The sequence below is a fragment of the Thalassophryne amazonica genome, chromosome 3, assembly GCF_902500255.1.
Source record: "Thalassophryne amazonica chromosome 3, fThaAma1.1, whole genome shotgun sequence".
NCBI classification, from domain to species: Eukaryota; Metazoa; Chordata; class Actinopteri; order Batrachoidiformes; family Batrachoididae; genus Thalassophryne; species Thalassophryne amazonica.
In genome coordinates, this window is record NC_047105.1 from 83,127,583 (window position 1) to 83,152,704 (window position 25,122).

A 25,122-nucleotide genomic window follows, 5' to 3' on the forward strand; every position below is an offset into this window, starting at 1 on the left:
TGTAGAAACTGCAAACAGAAGCATGCAATCCGACCCACTGTGGAAATCTATGCGCACGTTGGTGGATCCACCTGCTCTGGTTCCTCTTCCAGAACAAAAGAGGGATCATCTCCTTCACAGAATCCTCACTGTCTGGTTCAGACTTTGACGACTCGCTGCTCACTCCGTCTTGCTCCAATTGAGAAAAGAAAAAAAAAAAGTGAAGAGGCCTAATTCCTAATTAGTAGATTTGCTTGCATCTGTGTATGTTTGCTTTTAATGTATGCGTTCTGTTGTGTGTGGCCCTTGCTGCATTGCAGCCTTCGTTTTTTTTGTGTTGTAGAAATGTGCTCCGTTCTCAAAACGGTAAAGCAAACGGAAACTCAGGTTTGAAAATGTACAGCTGGACACACTGCTTCCTTGTCAGGGCTGGGAATATCAGATCGCAAAGTTCAGAGTCCTTCAGTGTCCCAAAAAACAAAAAGTAGAAAATATTGACATTTAAGCTCACAAGCAAACTTAAAACTGTCCGTCTCTTGTTTCAACATTGAGAGCTAGACAGTGGGAGAGAGAGCGAGGGGGAGAGGAGGGAGAGAGAAAGATAGTGAGGGGGAGAGGATGAAAAGAGAAAGAGAGAGACATCTGTCTGTCTCTCTGCAAGTTTTTTGAAAACCCTGGTGTTTATGATCACCGGCGCTGCAGCTGTGTGATCAAGCAGTCAGTCACACGCATGCGTGTTGGTTCAATTACCAGTTCTTATCACGCACGCACAGGCTCTGCAGATGTGGATCAGACGCACGCACGCACGCGCTTCGCCTTCTCTCTAACTGATTCACTCTGGATGAATGCATTCAGTGTTTGTATGTGTTGTAGCACACATGCATGTACACGCGTGCACAAAAGGACTGTCTCGTACATGATTTAGCAACTCAAACGTTCAAATGACTCAAACACTGGGTTTTCTGTTTTCATATGTTACACCTCTGTGGATAAAAGCTGTTCACATGTGAATCTCTGCTCCTGCTGGAACTTTTTTCATACTTGATGGCTCAAAGTCTCACTTCTGTAAACTGCCACCTGCTTTGCACAGATGGAGGCACAGTTCGCTCTGATCACAGCAGACATCACGAAATAGCGCCACAGAAACACACAAGGCTGATCGTGCTCCTGCTGCGAAGAAATATGCAGTGATCAAGGATCACTTCCTCAAAACCTTTAAACTGTCAGACTGAAAGAGCCAGCAGGCTCTTGTCTCTGCACAGACTGGAGGACAGCAAGCCCTTCAGAGTTCATGGACAGAATGGTGCAGCTCCGGCTGGACTTTTTGTGCAATAACTCTCCCCTCTGGTGTGCGCAGCACTGGAACAACACCACAATCACAGACTGCTATGCGCTGGCAGAGACGCCAACAAATTCTTCGTGGCCAGCCAGCACCACCGCATGACCGTGACAGCACTCGCCAAATCACACCCAGCAGCAGAAGCCCCACACCGCACAAACCAGTACTGCCGCGGACGAGCTGCATCTCTCCTCCACTGCAGCACTCACAAACCGGCTTCTGTAGAGTGTGAAAACATTCAACTGGTCAAATGAAGTCAAACTAAACGCTAACGTTACAAAAACTAAGCAAACAATAAAAAACCGCCAACAACGACAGCAAAACAAAATACAGACGAACTGAGGTTTTCGGTGACATTCATTCAGATTTTTCAACAGTTTAAAAATCCTGACAAAGCGCCAGCTGCAGCTCCAGATTTCTTGTTTAGTTTGGGCTTCGTTGCCCTTTGTTAAGTGCTGTGTGACTAGGCCTTTAGATAAAGTTGAGGCCACGGCCCGCTCTATTTCTTAATAAAATGAATTTAAAAGAGTAGAAAGCATAGTAACATACTATGCGAGTATGCTAGCCATACGAAAGGGAAAATAAGTGTGTCTTAAGTCAGGACTTGGAAGTTTCTACAGAATCTGACTGTTTTTTGACGCAGGGAGATCATTCCACAAAGCAGGTGTACGACAAGAGAAAGCTCTGTGACCCACAGACATTTACTCACCCTAGGGACACAAAGTAGTCATGCACCGTGACAACACAGAGCCCGGGCCGGTACGTAGGGTTCAAGTAGGTCAGCTAACTAGGGAGGTGTTAGTCTGTGAATAATTTTATAGGTTAATAGCAGAACCTTAAAATCTGATCTCACAGAGACAGAAAGCCATTGAAGCGATGCCAAAATGGGTGTAATGTGGTCAAACTTTCTGCTTCCTGTCAAACGTCTGGCAGCAGCATTTTGAACCAATTGGAGACCCCTAATGCTGGACTGCGGTAAATCAGAAAAGAGAGCATTGTAGTAGTCTAATCTAGAAGAAACAAATGCATGAATCAGGGTCTCAGCATCAGCCATAGACAGGACAAGATGAATCTTTGCTATATTTCGCAAGTGAAAGATAGCACTCCTCATAATACCTCTAATGTGGAGGTCAAAGGACAACGTAGGATCAAAAATTACCCCAAGGTTCCTCACTTTGTCAGTGTGAGGTATGACACACAAGCCTAGGCTAAGCCTTAGCTGGTCAAATTGACGCCGATGTCTCACTGGACCAAGAACCATCATTTCAGTCTTATCAGAATTTAAAAGTAGGAAATTGCTAGACGTCCAGCTTTTCACTGATACAGGGCAATCCTCTAAGGATTTTATGTGGATGAGATTACTAGCAGTTATCGGTATGTATAACTGAGTATCATTAGTACAGCAATGAAAGGTAATTCCAAAACGCTCCAATATGTGCCCAAGGGGTGCTATATAAAGAAAGAAAAGCAGGGGGCCTAAGACGGACCCCTGCGGAACCCCAAATTTCATGTCACTAAGGTTAGGGGTAGCGTTACTGTACAAAACACACTGAGAATGACTGGTCAGGTATGATGTCAACCATGCAAGGGCACTCCCAATAATCATAAAATGATTCTCCAGCCTATCGAGTAGAATATGATGATCCACAGTATCAAGCGCAGCACTAAGATCTATCGGCACCAGAGCCGTAGTGGTGTCCAAATCCATTGCAAACAGAAGATCGTTCATCACTTTAATGAGAGCTGTCTCTGTGGAATGATATTTTCCAAAAGCAGACTGCAGTAGCTCAAAAAGATTCTTCTCAATAAGGTGGTCCATGAACTGCTGTGAAACCACCTTTTCCGAAATTTTAGAGCAAAAAGTTCTATTTATATTGTTATTACATTTTGAAACATGCAATGATGCACTGTCATGACCCTACTGGCAGAGTCTAGATTTGTTAATTAAGGGCCATAACGCTGGTAAAATGGGCCCAACTCGAAAGATATGATAATTTCCATGTTACCAACATATAACTAGGACTTGTACCAAGTTTCACAAAATTCCTCCTACAAGTGTGAAAGGAGTTGATTTCAGAACACATACAATTTTTGGGACAGACGGACAGAAATTGCCACAACATATTCCCCCTTAGGGTCTTTGGCCAGCAGGGGATAAAAATCTGGCAAACATCATGCTTTTGCTAGACTGCGGTTGTTTCTCATCAGGGTCTTACTGAACTAAACCCCTCACAACAAGTAAGATGGAAAAAAAAAGGAAAAAATAATTTCTTCCCAGTGTGAAAGCTAAAATACACGTTAAAGCTAATCTTCTGTCTCTGTACAGCACACTACCTGTTGTATGATGCTTTTAACACAGGGTAGGGGCAGGCCTTGATAATTTGACCTGATGATCCACTTCAGCAGGTGATAGCCCAGCACTTCAAACACCATACACACATCTGAAATTTTGCAATGTCAAGGACTAATTAAAGAGAGGAGGGAAGATATCCAAACAGATAAAATGTTGCCTGGTCTACAGAAAAGTAAATTATCTGTATAGCTTACTACAACTGCAATAAACAGAGGCAAATAATGCAATGTGTCGTCACTATCGTCTTCTCAGCAATACAATACACCTGTAGTAAACATGTCCCTCCTTAGGAAATGTGAAAACCAATGAAATTGCAAACAAAGGATACGAGTCCCATTTATGCCACAAATTTTGAAGTCATCTAGAAGCTGGACAACTTTCTCTCTGTTGGGGTCTCCAGGATCTGTGTTTCTCACCTGGAAAACACATACAGGCACACGGATGTAAAAGGAATCATGTCCAGTGGAATAATTGGAGCAAAAGGCGGTATGAAAGTAATCAACATGACTTCATGATGCGTTACAGATTTGAGCAGCTTGATCTCATCCAAAGCTGTCTCTGTGTAATGCTCAGCACTCTTCACCACCTTCATGGCCACAAAGCACTTCTCCCTGAAAAACAGACATGCAAAATCCATATTAGACATCTCACAACCCCATAAGCACAGCAATGTGTTAATATTGAACAATAAAACACGAATGAGCTCAAGAATTTCAAAGAAACCTATCTATTAATGCCCAAAGATGCAATTTACCTTTAAGGAGTAAGATTTGAGTCTTAAGTACAGACAATTCTGTATTTATCTGTCAGGGATTCCCAACATGCTTCCTAACATTCCTGTAATTTACATTACTTTTTAAAAGGCACACATCTACTATCCAACAGCTTACATGGCTTGTTCTTTAGCTCCAATACCTTTCTGAAGTTCAAGTTGTGAAATTAAAATTTTACCATTTAAATGGTAGAGTACAACATTCCACAAGAACCAACATACTGTATGTCCCAGGCCAGCCACACAGTGGAGAAGTGTCCCCAGCCCAGTTTACGTATCACATGGTATCTCCCATTGAAGAGATCGCCAATTTTCACATGGTGATAGCCACCTGACCAAAGACAAGACATTTGAGAGCATGCATGCAGATATACTCAGTGTTCTTTTCTTCATTCTCTGTCCTGGTGCTGCATGTGGAAGTGCAGGGCACATTTAACTTCAGACATCTGACTTGTTTACAAACAATCCACATGCTAACTGAATTGGGTTTTTCAAACTCATATTTAAAATTTTCCTTGATTGATGTGATAGTGTGGGTGGGTGTTTTCCCTTAAAGCTAATACCAGCTTCATGGGTCCACCTGGTGCCAAATGAGTGTCTAGTGTTTTCCCTAGAGTACTGCAAGACTGACTGGCAAGGCTAACAAGAATCCCCACCAAGCCAGAAATATATTTAGTTTTTAATAATGCTGCTATAAAATAAAAAAAATTGTGGAAAGTAAAGCCAAATATTCATTAATCAAGAATGATTTTGGTGATTAATTTATCCGCAGGGAGGTGACCAAGAACCCGATGGTCACTCTGGTGATTAATTTATCCACAGGGAGGTGACCAAGAACCCGATGGTCACTCTGTCAGAGCTCCATCATTCCTCTGTGGAGAGAGGAGAACCTTCCAGTACAACCATCTCTGCAACAATCCACCAATCAGGCCTGTATGGCAGAGTGGGCAGACGGAAGCCACTCCTTAGTAAAAGGCACATGGAAGCCCACCTGGAGATTGCCAAAAGGCAGCTGAAGGACTCTCAGCCCATGAGAAACAAAATTCTCTGGTCTGATGAGACAAAGATTGAACTCAATGGCAAAATGATAAATGCATTTATATAGCGCTTTTCCATCTGCATCAGATGCTCAAAGCGCTTTACAATTATGCCTCATATTCACCCCGATGTCAGGGTGCTGCCATACAAGGCGCTCACTACACACCGGGAGCAACAGGGGATTAAAGGCCTTGCCCAAGGGCCCTTAGTGATTTTCCAGTCAGGTGGGGATTTAAACCCATGATCTTCTGGACTCAAGCCCAACACCTTAACCACTAGACCACCACCTCCCCTGATGGGCCTCTTATGCTGCCTTTTGGCCAGTTTGTCATTGTAAATAAGAACCAGTTCTCAATTAACCTACCTAGTTAAATAAAGTTTAATTAAAAAAAAAATCATTCGACAAGTGAGGTGGACACATGAACAATGAAGTCTAAGACATATTCAGTGAAATGGAAATGTTCATGTGTTCTTATAACTTAGGACTACATATTATGTTTGGAGATTTTCTTTCATTACATGAAGGCATTTTGTTTCTGAATAACTTTGGACATTTTATTACATATTCTGACTATAAAGCATTTGTTCATTTGTACTTATTTCTGAACATATTTTACAATCGGTCTAATCATACAGGACTCTACAAAATGTTAATGTACTACCACCGATGTTTCACTGAACTCTGAGGTAAACAGATTTCCCAATAAAGTGTAAGTGTGAGAGAAGTTCTACCTCTGCAGTAATCATTGGGGTCCTCCTGCTCTTCATCATCAGAGCCAAGGATCTCCTCATCCTGCTCTGAGAGCGGAGAATCTGGCTGACTCAGCTGAGATCCACCTCCGCGACCATGAGGTTCTGATCTGAGTGGAAGAGTAAGAGGCATTGTGAGGGAAGAAGATAAGAATTAAACAGGCAAGAAAGGCTGGAATATAAAAACACAGAATTTACTTTAGTGTTATATTTTCAGAAGCAAGGCATTTTTTCATCATGTTTATTTGTCAAGAAAAACAAAAATGTTACAATACACTAGGATCAATTCTTATACAGCTAAAAATGACAAGATCAACAATACAGTTCTTTGATGACGAAGTAATCACATGAGAATGGAGAGAAAACAGATCAAAATAGAGAGAGTGAAACAAATTGAATACACAGAGAAGAGAGTAATGAGCTGTGCAGTGCCAGCAGAAAAAAACTCTAAAATATCACTATGAACAGAGAGGTCAACGTCTCATATTAAAGTCTGGAAACATGAAGAGAGTAGGCAGAGAGAGGGAAAAGACCTCATAAAAACAGATACTTTAATCAACTCAGGTTTTCTCATTAATTTTACATGGATTCTTGCTAATGAACATATAAAACCTCAGATGTCTAGGGGATTACTCTACCTCAAACCTCACTATTACTGCATGCAAAACATCTGACTTAAACTAGTTTTAAGAGAGGCAATATGCAAGTGTTTAATACAGCTACAACATTGAATCAATTAAATTAATTGAACTTGGTAATTGATTCATTATTTTGAGCCTTTTTTGTTGTTTTTAATGTTCAGGTAATCAACAATCATATTTTCTGTCTTTTTGTGTCTCAAGAAGAGGCAAAACAGTGTTCATGATTTTTGTCCATTTTCCCCCCATGAATGCCTTTTTAATTTATGTCCTTAATATGTTGAGCTTTTAATAGAAAGTTTTTATGACCAAAATAAATGAATAAATAAACAAACAAAAACAAACAAGCAAGAGTCATCAGGAAGTGACGGTTCATCTTTCAGTAGGACAATGACCCCAAGCACACAGCCAAGATATTAAAGGAGTGGCTTCAGGACAAGTCTGTGAATGTCCTTGAGTGGCCCAACCAGAGCCCAGACCAGCCAATCACAGCCCATTTTCAGATCTCTCCAGAGATCTGAAAACTGCCCAAACACAGGTGCACCAAGCTTGTGGCATCATATTCAAAAAGACTTGAGGCTATAATTACTGCCAAAGGTGCATCAACAAAGTATTGAGCAAAGGGTATGAATACTTACATACATACGATTTCTTAGTTTTTTTTTTTTTTTTTATAAATTTGAAATGGAATGAAAACGGAATGTCGTACACCTGAATAAAAACAACTGGTTTTATCTTGTCATTATGGGGTGTTGTGAATAGAATTTTGAGAAAAAAAAAAAGAATGTATTCCATTTTGGAATAAGGCTATAACATAAAAGGTGGAAAAAGTGAAGTGCTGTGAATACTCTCCGTATGCACTGTATTTAGAAACAGTAGATGGAACTGGTGTTCCAGTTTTAGTAAGTAAATTAACCAGAAATACCTGATACTTCTGACTGACATTTGGAACAAATTAAAACTTCACATAAGCTATGACAACATCTACAGTATGCAGTGCACCTGTTAACGTTAACTTTGAAAAACATGCCTTTGCATCTCATATTTATAATCTGATGGTAATAACAAAAGTAGTTTGAGTGCTTTGGCTGTAAACAAAATTGTATCAGAATGATCTTGGCCCAGAAATTAGTTCCTAGGACTAGGGTGCATTTTAGCAAAAATGCTGACAAAACTGCTGAACTCAACAGTTTTGTGCTACTGTAGAAGGTAATTACACCACTGAGCTGAAGTCAGAGGTGGAGAGAGTCCATTTAATAAACTAGGCCATCTATTTGTGTGAGCAAAAGAGCCTATATAACTTCATCAGTGGATTTATATATACAGTATGTGTGCGTATGAAATATTTATTGTCATTGTTCCTTACCAATGTCACCTATGGGCTTACCCAGGGGGGTTGGTAAGGTTAGACAAGGTAAGGTTAGGCAAAGCTGTGACCAGAACAGTTTGATTAATATTCATCCTTTGATTACATGTTTACTTATTCATCCATTTACTACAAGATTTTATCCATATTCTCCAAAAACAAATGGAGCACATTCATATTCCTTTGCCCCTTTTTTGAGAAATTTGTAACTGTTTTGTTCTTAGTAATAACAATAATATTTATTTAAGCAAATGACGTTCCTTAGGTGACAGAAAGCAAATGTCCATGAGTGTCATTCCAGGTAATGATTACCAACATGATGTTGGCAGTTCAGTGTTGAAAAAGAGAAGTATATTTTCTTGGCAACTTTTATCCTTTGTTCACAAACTCACAAATATTCCTTACTTTGAAAGCACACAACAGTTCAATGATTAGTGTCTTTGACAATGTTTCCAACAAAGTATGAAAACCCAGCAGCAGCCAGTCACGTCCACATCTATTTGGACAAGAACAATTTTTGTAATTTTGTCTCAGAGCACCATCACAATGGACATGAAATCATACAAGACTAGTGTGTTGCCTGTGGGGATCCTTGGGCTCTAGACTGGGTAGTGTTTATAAAATAGGCAGCTGACATTATTCAAGGGTGGTAATAAATTATGAAAAGTTTCTATAATGAGTTGGACTGGTGTGTGAATCCAGAATATTTTTAGAACCTTAGACCTCAACAGTTTTTAGAAGAAGAACTCAACCCTTTTTTCCTGTTAATTATGTATTTTTTTTATGTTAATTTACTGTCTTAATGTATTTATAAATTGTTTAGGTTCTTATTATCATAGCCACACAATTAACATCATCATCATCATTATAATTATGTCCATTTTGTCATTTGATTTTTAAATGGACCACAATGGAAATAAGTGTTTTGAATTTGTTGTGTCATCCATGTATTTTTAACATATTTACAATTATATTATGTACTTACATTGAACTTACAAAATAAAATCACACACGCACACTCACACATTTACTATAAAGATGATTTACCGCACCCTGGTTAGAATGGTGTTAGTCCAGAATGTAATTATCAATTTATTCAATTTCAATTTATCCAGAAACGTCAGGTAATACTGTAGTTTCTCCAAAATATTAGCCCTATCAACATTCTGTTTTGGCAGCATTCATCCTTGACCCAAAATACATAAACACACCCAGTGGCAAATGCCGGCTGTGCTCTGTTTGTCAGTGCTTCAAACACTCGTGCGCTGCAGAGTTCAGTGGCTGTAGCTTAGCATGGCGGACGAAGAGCTAATTCAGCCAGCACCGTCTTTGCTGAAGGCAAATGTTTGGGCACATTTTGGATTTTATTATTTGCTGCGTAAGAAGGAGCTTGACATGACTTATGCAGTGTGCAGAATCTGCAAAATGAAAGTCAAGTACTTCGGAAACATTTCAAATCCGCAAGCCCACATGCTACGCTATCACCTGGAGCTAAAAGAGGGGAGCAGCTTTATCTGCCGACTACTGACCAGCGCTTCGCTAAACTGCCAGCCAACTCCGAACGAGCAAAGCAGATAAGTAAATTTACATCTAGAATCACTTGATTAACCTTGTAAAGCTGCATTTTCTTAAACATACACATTTTTTAAGTAATATAACTATTTCTCCGAGCTCTTTGAATCGAAAATCGATTCTGAATCGAATCGTCACCCCAAGAATCTGAATCGAATTGAATCGTGAGTTGTTGTACGATTCACATCCCTAATAAGGATACCAAATGGCAAATGTCAGCTCTCCCTGGTTTCTCAGTGATCAAAGCCATACATACGCACATACACAGCGGCCACTTTGCTATGATATAGATGCTTTCATAGCATAGATTTTCAGCTTTAAAGCTGATCTGCCTTTGGATTTTTATAAGCTTTAAAGAACATGTAGGATTTAAAGGACATGCAGGGAAGGGACATGGCGACTGCCAATCAGAGAAAAGAAAGGCAGCGTGACATCAGCTGGCTGCTTGCTTGAACAAAATAAACCAAGATGGTGGAAAATACTCCAAAACACATCAGAACGCACATCAAGCAAGGGGTACGGTCACAAGTAATTTCAAAACATTGCACATGCGCACACACACTTCCTCCTGTAGTTAGTCTGCATGATGCCCTAAGAATAATAATAATAATAATAATAATAATAATAATAACTTGGATTTATAGAGCGCTTTTCAAGACAACCAAACAACTTTCCAAGTTGCATTATTCATTCACTCACACATTCAGACATCGGTGGTGGTAAGCTACTAGTGTAGCCACAGCTGCCCTGGGGCAACCTGACAGAAGTGTGGCTGCCATTCTGTGCCTACAGCCCCTAGTAGTCTAGTGGCTTAGCTGCCAGGACAGTGTATATTTGTGCACTTTTTTGAAACAAGTATCAAATTTTGCATGAAGATAGATATCACCAAGGTGATTAGTTCTGGCTACAGAAGCACTTTCACAGCACCCCCTGGAGGCGGGTGGTGCCACCGATATGTAGGAAAGACTTTTTTAGCATGTATGACTAGCTCAATTGTATAACTTTGGATCTTGCACAAGCATTTCTTAATTTATCTCTCTAATTACATATAGTATTTTATGATGCTGCAATCACATTATAACACAAGTATATTTTTAATGCCTTTAAATGAAAATACATTTTAAGATGCACATAGAACCTTTATTATTAAACATACATAACAGTGCCTTACTGTTTCGTGACACCTTTCCCTTTATTGTAGGGCTGGGTATTGATTCAAATTTCAAGAATCGATTCGATTACTATTCTTAAGAATCAGAATCGATTATTTTGATTCGATGCAATCCGATCCGATCCAATATCCATTTGGGTTAGTGTTATTAAAACCATTTTATGAGCTGTTACATGACTGTCTAGTTATGCAACATATTAATAGTACTTCATAAAATTTGGCCCTCAAAATGCAGGCAATAGTGTTTCAGAGTGATATGAATTTCAAAATTTTCTGGGGGATAGGCCTGTGCTGACGAGCTTTCACCTTTACTTTTAGAAACCTTCACAGATTCATTGGAAGAGGGCCACCTACCTCCCTCTTTAAGGGAGGCTTTAATTTCTCATTTTAAAAAATAATAACGATCCATTAGACTGTAAAAACTATATGCCAATGAGTTTGATAAACTGTGACAGTAAAATTCTCTCTAAAATTTTTGCATTAAGATTGGATAATGTTATGCCCGTTCTCATACACCCTGACCATGTAGGTTTTATTCGGTCCCGTGGTGCTTCAGACAACATTAGGCGACTTATTGACACCATATGGTCACTCCAAAACGACTGCTCGCTCAAACATCTCTCCCCAGCAGCAGCCCTCTCCCTGGACGCCGAAAAAGCGCTTGACAGGGTAGAGTGGCAATACCTCTTTGCTGCCCTGGAGACCTTCGGCTTTGGTCCAAAATTCATCTCCTGGGTCAAACTTCTATATGATGAACCCGTAGCTTCAGTGACAACAAACCGAATGACATCTCAACCTTTCAGACGTTACAGGGGCACGCGCCAGGGCTGCCCATTAAGCCCCCTGCTTTTTGCTCTAGCATTAGAGCCATTAGCAGTAACTCTTCGCAAAGAGTACAACTTTCCAGGTATTGAAATTCATGGCAAGACCCACAAGATTATGTTATACGCAGATGATGCTTTAGTACTGATTACTCAGCCACAAAAATCAATCCCAATTCTTCTTAAAATTATTAATACATTTTCACATCTGTCTGGGTATAGAGTTAATTGGAGCAAGTCAGAGGCTCTCCCTCTAACATCTTACTGTCCTAAAACACTATTCACAACAGGGGATGGCACAGATTTTTGCTGGCCCCAGGTAGGAATTAAATACCTTGGTATTCTATCGAATATTATTCCAATTAATCTAGAGCCTTTATTAGATCATTTTACAGCAGACATTGAACTACTACTACTACTACTACTCTTTTTCTGTCTCTTTGGGGCCAGGTTAATGTTATTAAGATGATTAGTGCTCCTAGTTTTAATTACCTTCTACAAGTCCTCCCTCTTAAAATTCCAGCTGGTTATTTTAGGCAATTTGATAGGTTGTGCAATGGGTTTATATGGAATGGCAAACACCCTAGATTGAAGTTGAAAAAATTACAAAAACCTACAGACTTGGGAGGTCTTGGTGTCCCAAATTTAACTCTATACCACTACGCCTTCAGCCTCCGACATATAATTCGCTGGGCCCTCCCACCAGAGAGAGCTCCCCCCTGGTTTGATGTAGAGAGTTCTCTGAGTAGTCCTCTCCCCTTAATTCATCTTACTACCATGAAACTTTCCTCTGAATTTCAGACACACCCAGTAGTATAATTTTTACAGCATGTATGGAAAAGGATCTCTGCTATACTGGGCACTAGCTCCCATCTTCATTCATTAGCCTCCATTTGGCTAAACCCAAGCCTACGTATTGAAAAATCACCATTTATTTGGAAGCTGTGGGTTAGGAAGGGCATTCTTATCCTAAGAGATCTTTATGAAGGGGGAACCCTCAAATCATTTATGGATTTACAAGCTCAATATGGTTTACCTCAAAATCAATTCTGGAAATACTTACAACTTCGACATCTGTTATGTCAAGTCTTTGGATCTCACACAACCACTCCTCCTGTTTTAGATTGGCTGACTAAGACACTGGACATTATCGGTAAAGGTTGTAAAGCCTCAATTTTCTATTCGATGCTCCTCAAGAGCTCAAATAAAGACCTTCATACCCTCAAACGAGCATGGGAAATAGATCTTAATGTTCAATTCAATGATGAGTGGACAAATATTTTATGAAATGGAAAAAAAAATTCCAGAGAACTGAGAACCAGGCTTGTCCAATTTAAGATCTTGAATAGATTATACTGGACACCACATAAAATGTATAAAGCAAAGCTTATTCCCTCTGCAAACTGCTGGAGGTGTTCGCAGGGGGAAGGTACACTCATCCACATGTTGTGGGATTGTCCACAAATTCAGTGCTTTTGGTTGGAGATTCATCAACATATTGAACAAATTATTAAACAAAGTGCCATTTTCTCAGAGGCTTTTTGTGATCAGGTATCCATCACCTTTGCAAGGCTCCCCTTTTAATGATAAGGAATGGACTTAGACGGTCTTGATGTTGGGACGAAAACTTATAATATCCTACTGGAAATCTCCAACAGCCCCTCCGGTGGCTCAGTGGCTCAGGGAGCTGGGCAAACTAGCTGCATTGGAACACCGTTCATATAAACTACTGGACAGAATGGACTGTTTCTATCTCAAATGGAGTGCCTATCTCTCCTTTATAGGAGATTCAGGTTAAATGTCTATGATACTAGGGTGGTTGGACTAAATGCAATTAGCGTGGGAGTGTTCTCTTATACCCTTTACCTCTCGAGGTGAGGAATCTGAGCCGCGTCCTTGGTTCATTTAATTTAAATTTGCTTAAGAATTAATCCAAGTTTTAGCTACATGTAAGTATAAATGATTAAACTCAGAAAACGGAATTTACTGCCGATTTTGAGAATAAATAATCAGCCAGTATATAAAGCACGTTCAAACTTGAAGTAAAAATCCCCCCCAAAAAGGAACCTTTTCGGCCAAAGCTTAAATCAAGGACTCGACACGACTTTTGGTGCATCACTCTCACGGCTAACTGCAATGCTCTCATCCTCATTGGGTATTTATTTATTTTTATTTATATATTTTTTTGTTATTATTATTTATTTATTGTTACTATTCTATTTAATACTTTAAGTATTTTAATACTTTCATTTATCTATTTAATTTTCTTTTATTTCTGCGTAGTGGTGTACAGTTCTTTCACTGCTTCGCTATGTTCTGTATGTTGTATTGACAAAAAACAAATAAAGTGCTAATCATAAAAAAAAAAAAAAAAAAAATTCTGGGGGATAACGGTCCCAGTCTCCCCTACAAAACTCTGTGTTGAAGCCTCACAGAACATGTTGTGACATGCCCACCTCTTCCACAATTTCTCAGATAGTCACACGACTGAAAAGCCACTGAAAGCCGTCTGAATCTTCCGAATGGTGGAAGAGGTGGGCATCATTTTTCGGAGTCCAGCATGTCCTGTGAGACTTCAACACGGTGGCGCTTTTGCTCCGCCATCAGCTTCGTGCTGAAGCCATCGGCACGAATTTCGCTGCAACTCTTTTCATGGCCAAATCTTCTGTCACAGTGGAATGTGCTGAAAAAGTGCTGATGTCCACCTCTTCCACAATTTCTCGGATAGTCACACGACGGTCCCACATCACCACAGCGTTCACTTTGGAAATGATCTGGTCATTTCTGCATGTTGATGGCCGCCCGGAGCGTGGCTCGCTCTCCACCGTTGTGCAGACGTCTGGTTGTACCGCTCCTTAAGCTGTGTGATGCCCATAGGATCGTCACTGAAAGCCGTCTGAATAATCCGAATGGTTTCCACCTGGCTGTCACCCAGTTTCTTTCAAAATTTGATGCAGTCGTGCTGCTCCAGTCGTTCCGCCATTTTCCTTGCAAAGAAAAAACGACGAGAGACTACACCCATCCTCACACAAAGGCTGCTTACCAGCAAATGATGCAATCGACAGGCGTGAAAAAACTCACGCATGTGCACGAAGGTTCAAGGTTGGCTCATGCAAGCTCAAATCCATCAGGTTTTTGAAAAAAATAAAAAGGTCGGATACTTTTCTAACAGACCTCATATACATACACACACACACACATATATATATATATTGACCTGTGGGTGTATGTGGGAATTAAAATGAGAATCAATTTAAAATCCGTGAATTGGTCATTTCAAACCAAAATTTTATTGTTCCATGCAAGTGCTATGCTGAAGATTGGCCAGCAGATGTTGCCATATTTAACTGTGTCATATGGTTCGAAACGCTGAACCATTTCAACACAATTACGTCATATTTTTCAGTGGTTCAAAAAGCTTCAGTTGCCCCATCATTCATAGCTGTGTTACCTCTCGTAGCCAGAAATGTTGCCCCACACACTTTACAGAGTTTGCTGGGTGGTTTCAATCCACTCCAAATAATGAATGTGGCACCGGTCTTTTTCACCAGCTCCTCCGTTTCGCTTTCAACCATGTTGCAGCTCCTGGCTCTAACTTTCAAGAGTTGCTAGTAGATTGCGTCATCAGCATTCTTCTTCTTCTTCTATGGCGTTTAACAGCACCTTCAGTCCGTTAACATGCATTACTGCGATAGTGCAATAGAATTAAAATCTATCATAGGCCAATCTTGTATTGTTTATGTTGCATATCGTTTCTATCACCCATTACTAAGTGGCCGTTGTCCAAGTTGACATGGAAACGGAAACTATCTATAAAGACCAAAACTGTTTTTCTGTACTAGGCTGTAAACATTTATTTCTGCTCTAAAGTTGGACATTTTAACACAGCGTCCTATTAGAAAGTGCTGTGTTTTGGAGCCAGGCTCAAGCGGCCAGCCAAGGAACTACAAGAAAAATGACTTCTGCTTTAGGGCCAAAATTCAGGCTTGAGTGTTGCCGCCAGAGCCATATATTAGAACTACAGACTGCAGTCACACAGAGACGCGTGCCGGCAAGGAAGTGTGGTCTCCATTTTCAAACTGGGCATCTCAGTGGCTAGCATGCATCATCTGAATGTCCGTTTACCATTATATGCAATACAGTAACACCGACATTGCTCACAGATCTCGTCAAGAAACAACTGGAAAATGCCAGAAAGTTACACATTTTGGGAATGTCACAACCGGAGGAAGAAGGGAGACAACATTTCCTTCCATAAGTAAGCATTTTTGGTGATTCTTGTTACTTTTTCCGTGACTTTTAGGTGATAAACTGGTGTATCTTGCAGAAGGTCATGTACAGTAAAACTCACCTAAACTGGCATCGTATAAACCCGATATTCGCAGTCACCGGACAAAAAAGTCCCAATGTTTTTGTATTATTTTCTATATTGTATGAGACAAGTTCTGATTGTTGTTTCTTTTATAAGTTCAAGACTACATATTTCTTTCTTTATTTTATATTCAGCACACATTTAGAATTATTACACTTCTGTTAATAATAATTGATTATTGCTAAAGCTAAAAACTTTATTTTTGACATAATGTGTAATTACAGTTATTTAGTTACTGTAGCTTTAAGAAGGGACTTTGTGAGGTTGGTAGCTTTTTTTGCAGTTATGCAGGACAGTTGGACGCTTACCAGCCGTGGAGTCACACGGTTTTCGTACCGTGCCTGTGTCTATGTCCTGCACATATTTTGCATGAACCTGAGGTAATATCATTCATCTAAAGATTGCTGTGACAGCCTTTTTGGGTTTTGGAATAAACATTTTTGTATGTTCAACTGGACTGGATGAATGCTATATGGACACTAGGAGACATGTACACCAGGACTACCAGCTAGCCAAAAACGATTTTGACTCTTACACATGTAATAAACACCGTATATATGGGATTTTGTATAACGGATTTTTCACTCACATTGGATAAAATGTCCCGTCCGATCGCAATGTATTTCCATTAAAAACCCCAAGCAGCCTGGATGTGCACAGTAACAGAGGAACAAATTAACATTCAGCGCTCTCACACCCGTCAATTTGAGAAAAGTGAGACCGGAGTCACTTCTGTGATTAAAAGTCCGACTGTTTATGTTTTTCATGCCGTGCTCAGACTTGGACCTGCAGCCTGACGTGCACCTGTTCAATCAGACAAAAAAGGCTGTGAGTTGACACTTTTCTTCTTTCACTGCTTTGTCTGCCATCATATTTTTATAGTATTTGCAGTGCGCATGCTGATTACAAATAGATCAGAAAAGTTTACACATTTACAGCACGAAGTCAGAAAAAGATGAAATTGTACAGCTTACCTTTGAATTGGAGGTGGTGATTGTAGAAAGAAAAGCTTGTTGAGGGTCAAATTAATCCAGAATAAAGCATAATCCACAGACAGAGAACTTTAAAACTGTCACGTACGTCACTGCATGACACGGAGTTACAGAGCTGCAGAAGCATAAATCAAGCTTTAAATTAATTAAATAAATCATCATCAAATTGTGAATTCATGTAAATTTGACAGCTTAACTATTTTGATATTTATTCTCATAGTACCTGTACCTGGATGTGTTGCTGTATGTGATTAAATGATTTTTAAAAATGTTGAAAACATAAAAGGTTCATTCAGTAGTTCAGCACAGTTGGACCCAAAATGGCAGCATGTTCTGAGTTGACGCCACTCTACCAATTAAGGCACTCTAACTCAGCCAGGAAGTACAGGTTATTGTTAATGTCATAGCGAAGTTTTACTGCGGACATTGCGATTTTCCAATTAAGGAGACATAAACCAACCATAAATCAAACCCATTCAAATGTCCTGATTTTGAGTCTGTCACAGGCAATAGTTAATCTGACAATGATACTGATCAATTTCAGAACAAAAAATAAATGTAAAAATAGCTGGAAAATAAACAAATTTCAGCATGTGGAGAACAGAGACTAAGATGAAAGAAGACAACAAATGAGGTTAGAAGAAAATACATTAGCAAAAACGAAAACAACAGAGCAATATGGAAAATATGCATGGAATAAAACCTCAAGAGCATTTATTTATGCAATTAACCCCAAGTAGAAAAAGAAATCCTAGCAGGTGTGACGTGGATACAAGTTTATCTCTCATGATTACAGTGCACTGACAGTTTGAAAGAGAGAGTTCAAAGATCTGAGAAAAAGCACATAAATACTCAAGACACTTGAAACTGTGCCATGGTACCTGCAACCATCTGTGGTTGTATCACACTTTCTCACTCACTCTCTCTCACACACACACACACACACACACTTCTCTTACCTGGAAGATGCACGAATGCCCATGGGATGTGATGCGGGAGAAGAAGTGGAGAAAGAGTGCAGGTATTTAAAAGAACCTCTCCATCCAATAGAAAAGAAAGTGTAATAAACAATCAAAGGTGGAAGAGGGATGGAGAGTGAAATGTAAAGCAGAGGAGGAATCACCGGTGATAACTGAAATGCAGACTGATTATAAAAGAAGGAACATAGCAAGCAGAATGAACAAGAGAAGTCTGGAAAAAAGAGGGAAGGGTAAAAGGACAAAGGAGTGGGATTAAAACAGAAAGTAGAGTAGAAATGTAGAGTGTCTGCTGCAGGCTGAACACTGAGTCCTGGAGCTCAGGACCCCACTGCATGATCGCCAACTCTCACACACACACACACACACACACACACACACACACACACACACACACACACACACCAAGTCTCTCTCTCTCCCTCTGACCGAGAACTCTCCTTGGCTGTCGTCAGCTCCTGGTCCCACCCCCTTTACTGACAGCTCGGAAGTGATTGGATGATGCATCACAGCACTGCATTGCAGGTGAGGGACGACATCAGCCCCCTCAGTCTTCTGACCAAAACAACACTTTTCCCTCTCCTTCTGTCCATCACCACCTGCACCACTCATCTTCATCGACTTCGCTATGGCACTGTTTCACGCATTATTACTGAAATGGCAATCAATGTTACTAAGCTTCCTGTGCGTCATCTCAGCCTCTGCATTCCTTACTTTTCGTGCTAAGGGGCTTGACAGCCCATTACTGCGTCACACTAATGCAGATTTGATTTGGACATCTATACTGATAGAAAGTGATGAAGGAGTGCACTCTGTGGGTGTAGAACCAAGGCAGGGATGGCACATATGATTAGCATTAAAAACAAATCACTGAAGCAAAATCAGTGTTTCCCTCAACAGTCAACAAACTGTGAGGCACATCCGAGTGGACACCATTCGACAAATTAAGCTGGTTTTTGGTGAAAATTTTAACGGCTGATGAGAGATTTTGGATTGTTTCTATCGCTGTAAGGACTTCCCACGGAGCGGGACGTCGCGCAGCGCTCCGAGGCGACGTCGTCATCCTGTTTCGAGCTGAAAACCTCCAAATTTAAGCCTCAGTTGACCCAGGATGTCGTGAGAGAACAGAGAACTTTCAGAAGAGGTCGGGATCAGCAGTTTATCCAGACATTCCAATGTTAAAGGAGATTTTTTTAATGAAAGACATGCGGACGGATTGGTGCGTTGGCTCGCAGCTGGCGCAGCGCACCCGCCACAGGAAGAACACCTCCGTAGGAAGCCTTAAGGACAAGTTGGAACATGCCCTGCTGTTAAACAATTTCTCAGATACTCACTCAACTGAAAGCCACCAAAATTCGCCTGGATTTTACAAATGGTTATCAACACGGAGGTGTTTTTCCTGTGGCGGGTACGCTGCGCCGGCTGCGAGCCGACGCACCAATCCGTCCACACGTCTTTCATTAAAAAAAATCTCCTTTAACAGTGGAATGTCCGGATAAACTGCTGATCCCGACCTCTTCTGAAAGTTCTGTTCTCTCACGACGTCCTGCTTCGTGGGAAGTCCTTACAGCGATAGAAACAATCCAAAATCTCTCATCAGCCGTTAAAATTTTCACCGAAAACCAGCTTAATTTGTCAAATGGTGTCCACTCGGATGTGCCTCACAGTTTTGGAAAAAATTTTGATGAAGCACAGTGCCAGTCTCTCAGCAACTTCTCAGACAATGAAAATCCGACGAGGGGGCTGGACCACTCCTCCCACAAGGCGTGCTCACAGGCGAATGACATCACCGACAGGCGTGGAAAAACTCACGCATGCGCACGAAGGTTCAAGCTTGGTTGACGTAAAAACATGTAAATCAAATCCATATAGTTTTTTTAAAAAATAAAAAGGTAGGATACTTTTCTAATAGACCTCGTATACAGCCCCCGGCGCAAAGAGCAGGTGGAATTGTGTGCGCAAGAGGGTAACCACTCCAAAAATAGCCTCAGGTCCTGTGTGGCTGCCAGGCACTTGGATAATGGGCTTTTAGCAGCCTCATAAGCACCTTGGACATGTTTCTAAAATCCTCGTTAGTCGTTGTAGTAACTCATACACAAACTGCTCCGCACTGTTGTTGCTAAATTTTGAACATCTTGAAATTAGTGCCACGCTCAGAGATGAGCCTCGTTAACTGAAGATAATGCCTCTAAGAGCTACCTTTCTCCCACGATTGTTGAATAAACTGTCTCGTAGCAAAAAAAACAAAAAAAAAAACATGGTGCGTGGCTCATAAGTCACACTTCATTATTTAGTGGGACCAGGGCCTTAATCTCCTGCACGACACAGTTCGTCCAAGTGTGTGCATCAAAGTCATTCAAGTGCCAGTGCACCACGCAACGCGACGCCACAAATTCGCTTCCTTTGTCTGGCGATGGACGCACCACCATCGTCCAGTGTGTCACTCTGCATGAGCGGAAACTTTTGCTGCGAAAATTTGCCTGCGTCATCAAATAGGAGAAGCTTCCATTCTGCTCGCTGTCGAGTCAACATGGCGGACCTTGATCACACAGAGCAAGTTGCTGTGCTGTATTTGTTGTGGAAAGGCAACAAATGTCGCCAGCGGCACCGTCGCTGGGTTCACAATATCCTCATGAGACGTTCCCAATTCGGGGAGTTTCATCATTTCCTGCAGGAGCTGTGTCTGGATGACGGCTGCTTTCAGCGGTACTTCTGAATCTCCAGGACCCAGTTTGAGGACCTCCTGTCCTGTTCACGTACGCACATGTGAAAAAAAACAAAAAACAAAAAAAAAAACTGGCTGCCCTTGCAGTTCCTCACTCTCTCTCTCCCTTGAAACTGTCATCATTGTGATATAAACCAGTCACCATTTGTTTTATTATGCATCTGTGCAGTTAATAAAATGAGCTTCACGGACGATTCATTCATGCGCGCACATGTAAACAAAGAAAAAAACTGGCTGCCGCTGCAGTTCCTCATTCTCTCTCCCCTCAAACTCTGTCATCATTGTGTTATAAACCAGTCACCATTTGTTTTACCATACATCTGTGTAGTTAATAAAATTATCTTCACAGACAATTCGTTCTCGCGCACGTGAAAAAAAAAAAAAACAGCTGCTGCTGCTGCTCGCTCTCCCCTCAAACTGTCATCATTGTGTTATAAACCAGTCACCTTCACGGACGAATCATTCGCGCACATGTGAAAAAAAATTAGCTGGTGCTGCTCGCACTCCCCTCAAATTCTTTCATCAGTCCTGCTCACAGGCTGGCTGCCAGAGACAGGACATGTCCACATCAAGTATAAACTCTAGACATCTTCACGTCACTACATATCCAGTCCCCGATTGGTCATCGCAGCGCGACAAGACGAAAAAATTCAGATTTTTCACCTTGGGGAGGAGGGTGACGCGATAGCTTGCCACAAATGCGCCAATCGCTCAAAATCACTTCATTTGCGTCCATCGCATCGCGTTGCGTGGCTTGAACTTTTGTGGTGCCACAACGCCTCCTTCCATAGGGATTACATGGCAACCTGTCGCCGCCGTCGCTCGCGTCGCGTGCTGTGTGAAAGCAGGTTTAGCCTAGCAGTTCTTCTTCTACACTTTTGTCAAGCCTTTTTGTGCACATAATGCTCCTCAGCATAACAGCGATGCCCAGCGACTAATATGAGAACTGTCGCAAACTCATCATGACCACTGTCTGTTACAACCATGGCCAAAAGTAGAGGAAGCTTTATTTTGGAGGAATACGAGTGATGTAGGGGTGCTCGAGTGTCCAATGAAGTAGTGATACATCACAGCCTCCCTTTTTTTTTTAGGTAAGACAATGAAATTTTGTCAACTAAAATTAGATTAGCCACCTCTGTACCAGGCTAAAAACTTTAGTCAGGTAACGCAAAACTTCAGCCAAATAAGCGATTTGTGCAATGACTAATGTCAAAAGATTAGTCGATTAAGTGAGTTTAGTTGACTAAATAAGATTAGACTACTTTATAAAACCGGGCCTTATGTCATTGTCTCAGCTGCTTAGCAGCCTTTCAAATTAATTTTATCTTTAAATAGGTTTGGATTAGGAACAGGACTTGGGTTTAATTTTTGTAATATGTATCAAAATTTGAAAACTGGTAACTGGAACATGGGCTTGGTCAATTTCAGAAGTCTTGTGCAGTAGCACCACGGTAGCTTAGTGGTTAGCAGTGTTGCCTCACAGCAAGAAGGTCATGGGATCACTTCCTACCTGGCCCTTCTGTGGGCCGTTTGCATCTTCTCATGGGTTCCCTTCAGGTGTTCCAGTGTAGCAGACTGAACGGTCTGCCCCTAAAAATTGGTCCGCCTTTTGCATCTGCGCATGCATCATTTCATACCACAGCAGCACGTCTGAGATGGAGTCTCTTCACCCAAAGCAATCAAATGGATTAATGGGATTATTAACCATCAGATGATGAAGGTAAAACCTCTTAAATCATTCTAAAGTCAGATTTAAGGAGAAAAGAGGTGAAATTCTGTGACGCTTCGAAATGTCCAATGCACAGTGAACACATCAGCTAGCAGGGTCCAGCCCCCTGTGACCCTTGACTGGAGTGAGCTGGTATAGAGAATGAATAAACAATTCTGATAAAGTCTGGGTCCAAATTTAAAAAATTTCACCTTGGCACACTGCTCAGAACACAGACATGAGCCTCGGTCAAGGATGAGTTCATTAAAATTGAGCAGCAATCTGGAACTGTAAAGTTTTTCTTTTGATTTTTCAATAACTTCATTAATAGGGTGATAGTTTTATTTTTTTTAACCCATCTTTGAAACTCAATCTTGTACCAGTTCCAAGTTTGTAACTTGCAATGTCTCACCAACACACACTGCTGAAACTCTATGCAAGCATTTCACTTCATCAAATCAAGTGCACATTATCTACATACTGAGAATTTCGTCATCAAAACTACTGATTGTTGTATGACCTGTGAGGAGCTCAACGGGAAATGTCTCAGCTTACTTTTTAGCAGGCTTCTTTGGCTTTGTCCTCTTCTTCCTCGCTTGCATTGCAAGTACTGTTTAAAACAAATAACTATAAACACGCAATCACAACACAACGCCAAACTTCACAGTTGTATTCATAAGATATTGCGTAACAGAGTTGACATATACAGTGTGCATTCAGAAAGTATTCACAGCACTTCACTTTATCCACATTTTATGTTACAGACTCATTTCAAAATGGACCAAATTCATTTTTCCCCTCAAAATTCTACTCGCAACACCCCATAATGACAACATGAAAAAGTTTTTTTTTTAATTTTTGCAAATTTATGAAAAATAAAAAACTAAGAAATCACATGTACTCAAGTATTCACACCCTTTGCTACACACACAGTGGGCGCATGTGTAGCAGGTGCATCCCACACCAACTCCAGATTAAGAAATAATTACCATCCAGGAAGGAATCACTCTTCAAATGGTCGAAACTATTATAAAATGGAAGTGGCTATTCGCACGGCCGCCGTGTCCATAACTCTCATTTGGCTATTCGCACGGCAAGACTCTGGTGGCAAAACTTGGAACTACTTGTATAAACAAACATAATGCATTAAACGAGGGTTTATGGACGTGGCCGCCGCTCAAATAGGCCTTTTGCCACCAGAGTCTTGCCTTGCGAATAGTGAAATGAGAGTTATGGACACGGCTGAATTAAAAAAAAAAAATCATCAAAATTGAAAAATATTAAAGGAGTTAAGACATCTTGAATGCAGTATGTTTGTTGATACAAGTAGTTCCAAGTTTTTCCACCAGAGTCTTGCCGTGGGAATAGCCACGGCCTTATATAATATGGCATGGTAAGCTGATTTTAAGTTTTTTTTTGGTCAACTTAATTAATTTGCAGTTTCAGATAACTCGCGGAAGTTAATGGGGCTCACCTGTACTTATGTACATGTGATTTCTTAGTTGTTGTTTTTTTTTATATATAAATTTGCAAACATGAAAAGAAAAAAAAAAACTTTTTTCACATCGTCATTATGGGGTATTGTGTGTAGCATTTTGAGGGGAAAATAATTTAATTCATCTTGGAATAAGACTGTAACATAAAAAAGTGGAAGCACCGTCTCGTGGCACTTGTTACAACTACATAAGCGTTTCTGCACATTTTGTGGATTTTAGCGAGAACCTGGCAGCAGGTGTAAGATCGTTTCCGTCTTACATGAGCAAAGCTAATTGCTAACAGGTTAGTTAAGTTAAAGAAAAACTAAACAAAACCTGAAACTGCTAGCGCGAAGTTAGCTTCAGTGTTTGTCTTTGTTGTGGCACATGGTTTCTCTATTACAATATGGTATGTTTCGTTATTGATTCTGACGAAACCCGCCGTTTATTTTTTTTTTTTCATTCTAAGCTTGTTCAAAGCTTTCAACGCAGAAGTTTTCCATGTTCGGATGCTAACGTGATTGCTAATACCTAGCATCCTGATAGACAGACCAGTACGCATGGTCCACTTTTAGTTTACAACACGTGTTAACATGGTTTGTCACATTAACAATCATTAATATGTCACACAAACACCTATCACGTGCACGCAGGGCACCCGTATGTTGGTGAGCAAAAACAATTTAGGAGTATAGAATTTACCTTTTCTTTCCATGCTGATAAGTCACCGATAAGATGCCTTCATGAACTGTTGGAAAAGTGAGCACATATACTCCGATTGTTACAGGAAGCAACCAGTAGGGCTCAAAAACACGCAGTGAAACTCTATGTAATCTATTTAAAATAGGATTTGTAATACATTTTGACAAATTAAATAAAAATTAGGGGCTGTATGTAAATTATTCGGCGATGGTGTTGAAGTTTTAAAAAAGTGTTTATTCTCCATTAAATGGCAACGGAAGTTCTGTTTTGGAGACGTTGAAATGTTAAAAATATGATTCATTCCATTCATTTCAAAAATCAATGGATAACACTTTCATAGAAAATGTATACACTATGGTATGCCCATATTTT

General features: G+C 40.5%; 1 protein-coding gene across 2 annotated transcripts in view; it reads right to left on the reverse strand.

Moving 5' to 3' along the window:
- The window catches only part of srpk1b (SRSF protein kinase 1b), a 61,842-nt gene extending 36,971 nt beyond the window's left edge, over positions 1-24,871 (reverse strand). Inside the window, exons 1-7 of one of the 2 annotated variants that reach the window (XM_034166977.1) lie at positions 24,751-24,871; positions 23,129-23,183; positions 6,214-6,341; positions 4,666-4,774; positions 4,195-4,282; positions 4,000-4,087; positions 3,653-3,759 (exon numbers count right to left, since the gene is read on the reverse strand). In XM_034166977.1, coding sequence (XP_034022868.1) covers positions 3,653-3,759; positions 4,000-4,087; positions 4,195-4,282; positions 4,666-4,774; positions 6,214-6,341; positions 23,129-23,183; positions 24,751-24,763 — 588 coding nt within the window. In that variant the 5' untranslated portion in view covers positions 24,764-24,871. Of the gene's footprint in view, positions 1-3,652; positions 3,760-3,999; positions 4,088-4,194; positions 4,283-4,665; positions 4,775-6,213; positions 6,342-18,122; positions 18,514-23,128; positions 23,184-24,750 lie in introns of those variants that run through there. The other variant, XM_034166978.1, reaches the window with a different exon arrangement.
- Positions 24,872-25,122: the final 251 nt, after the last annotated feature.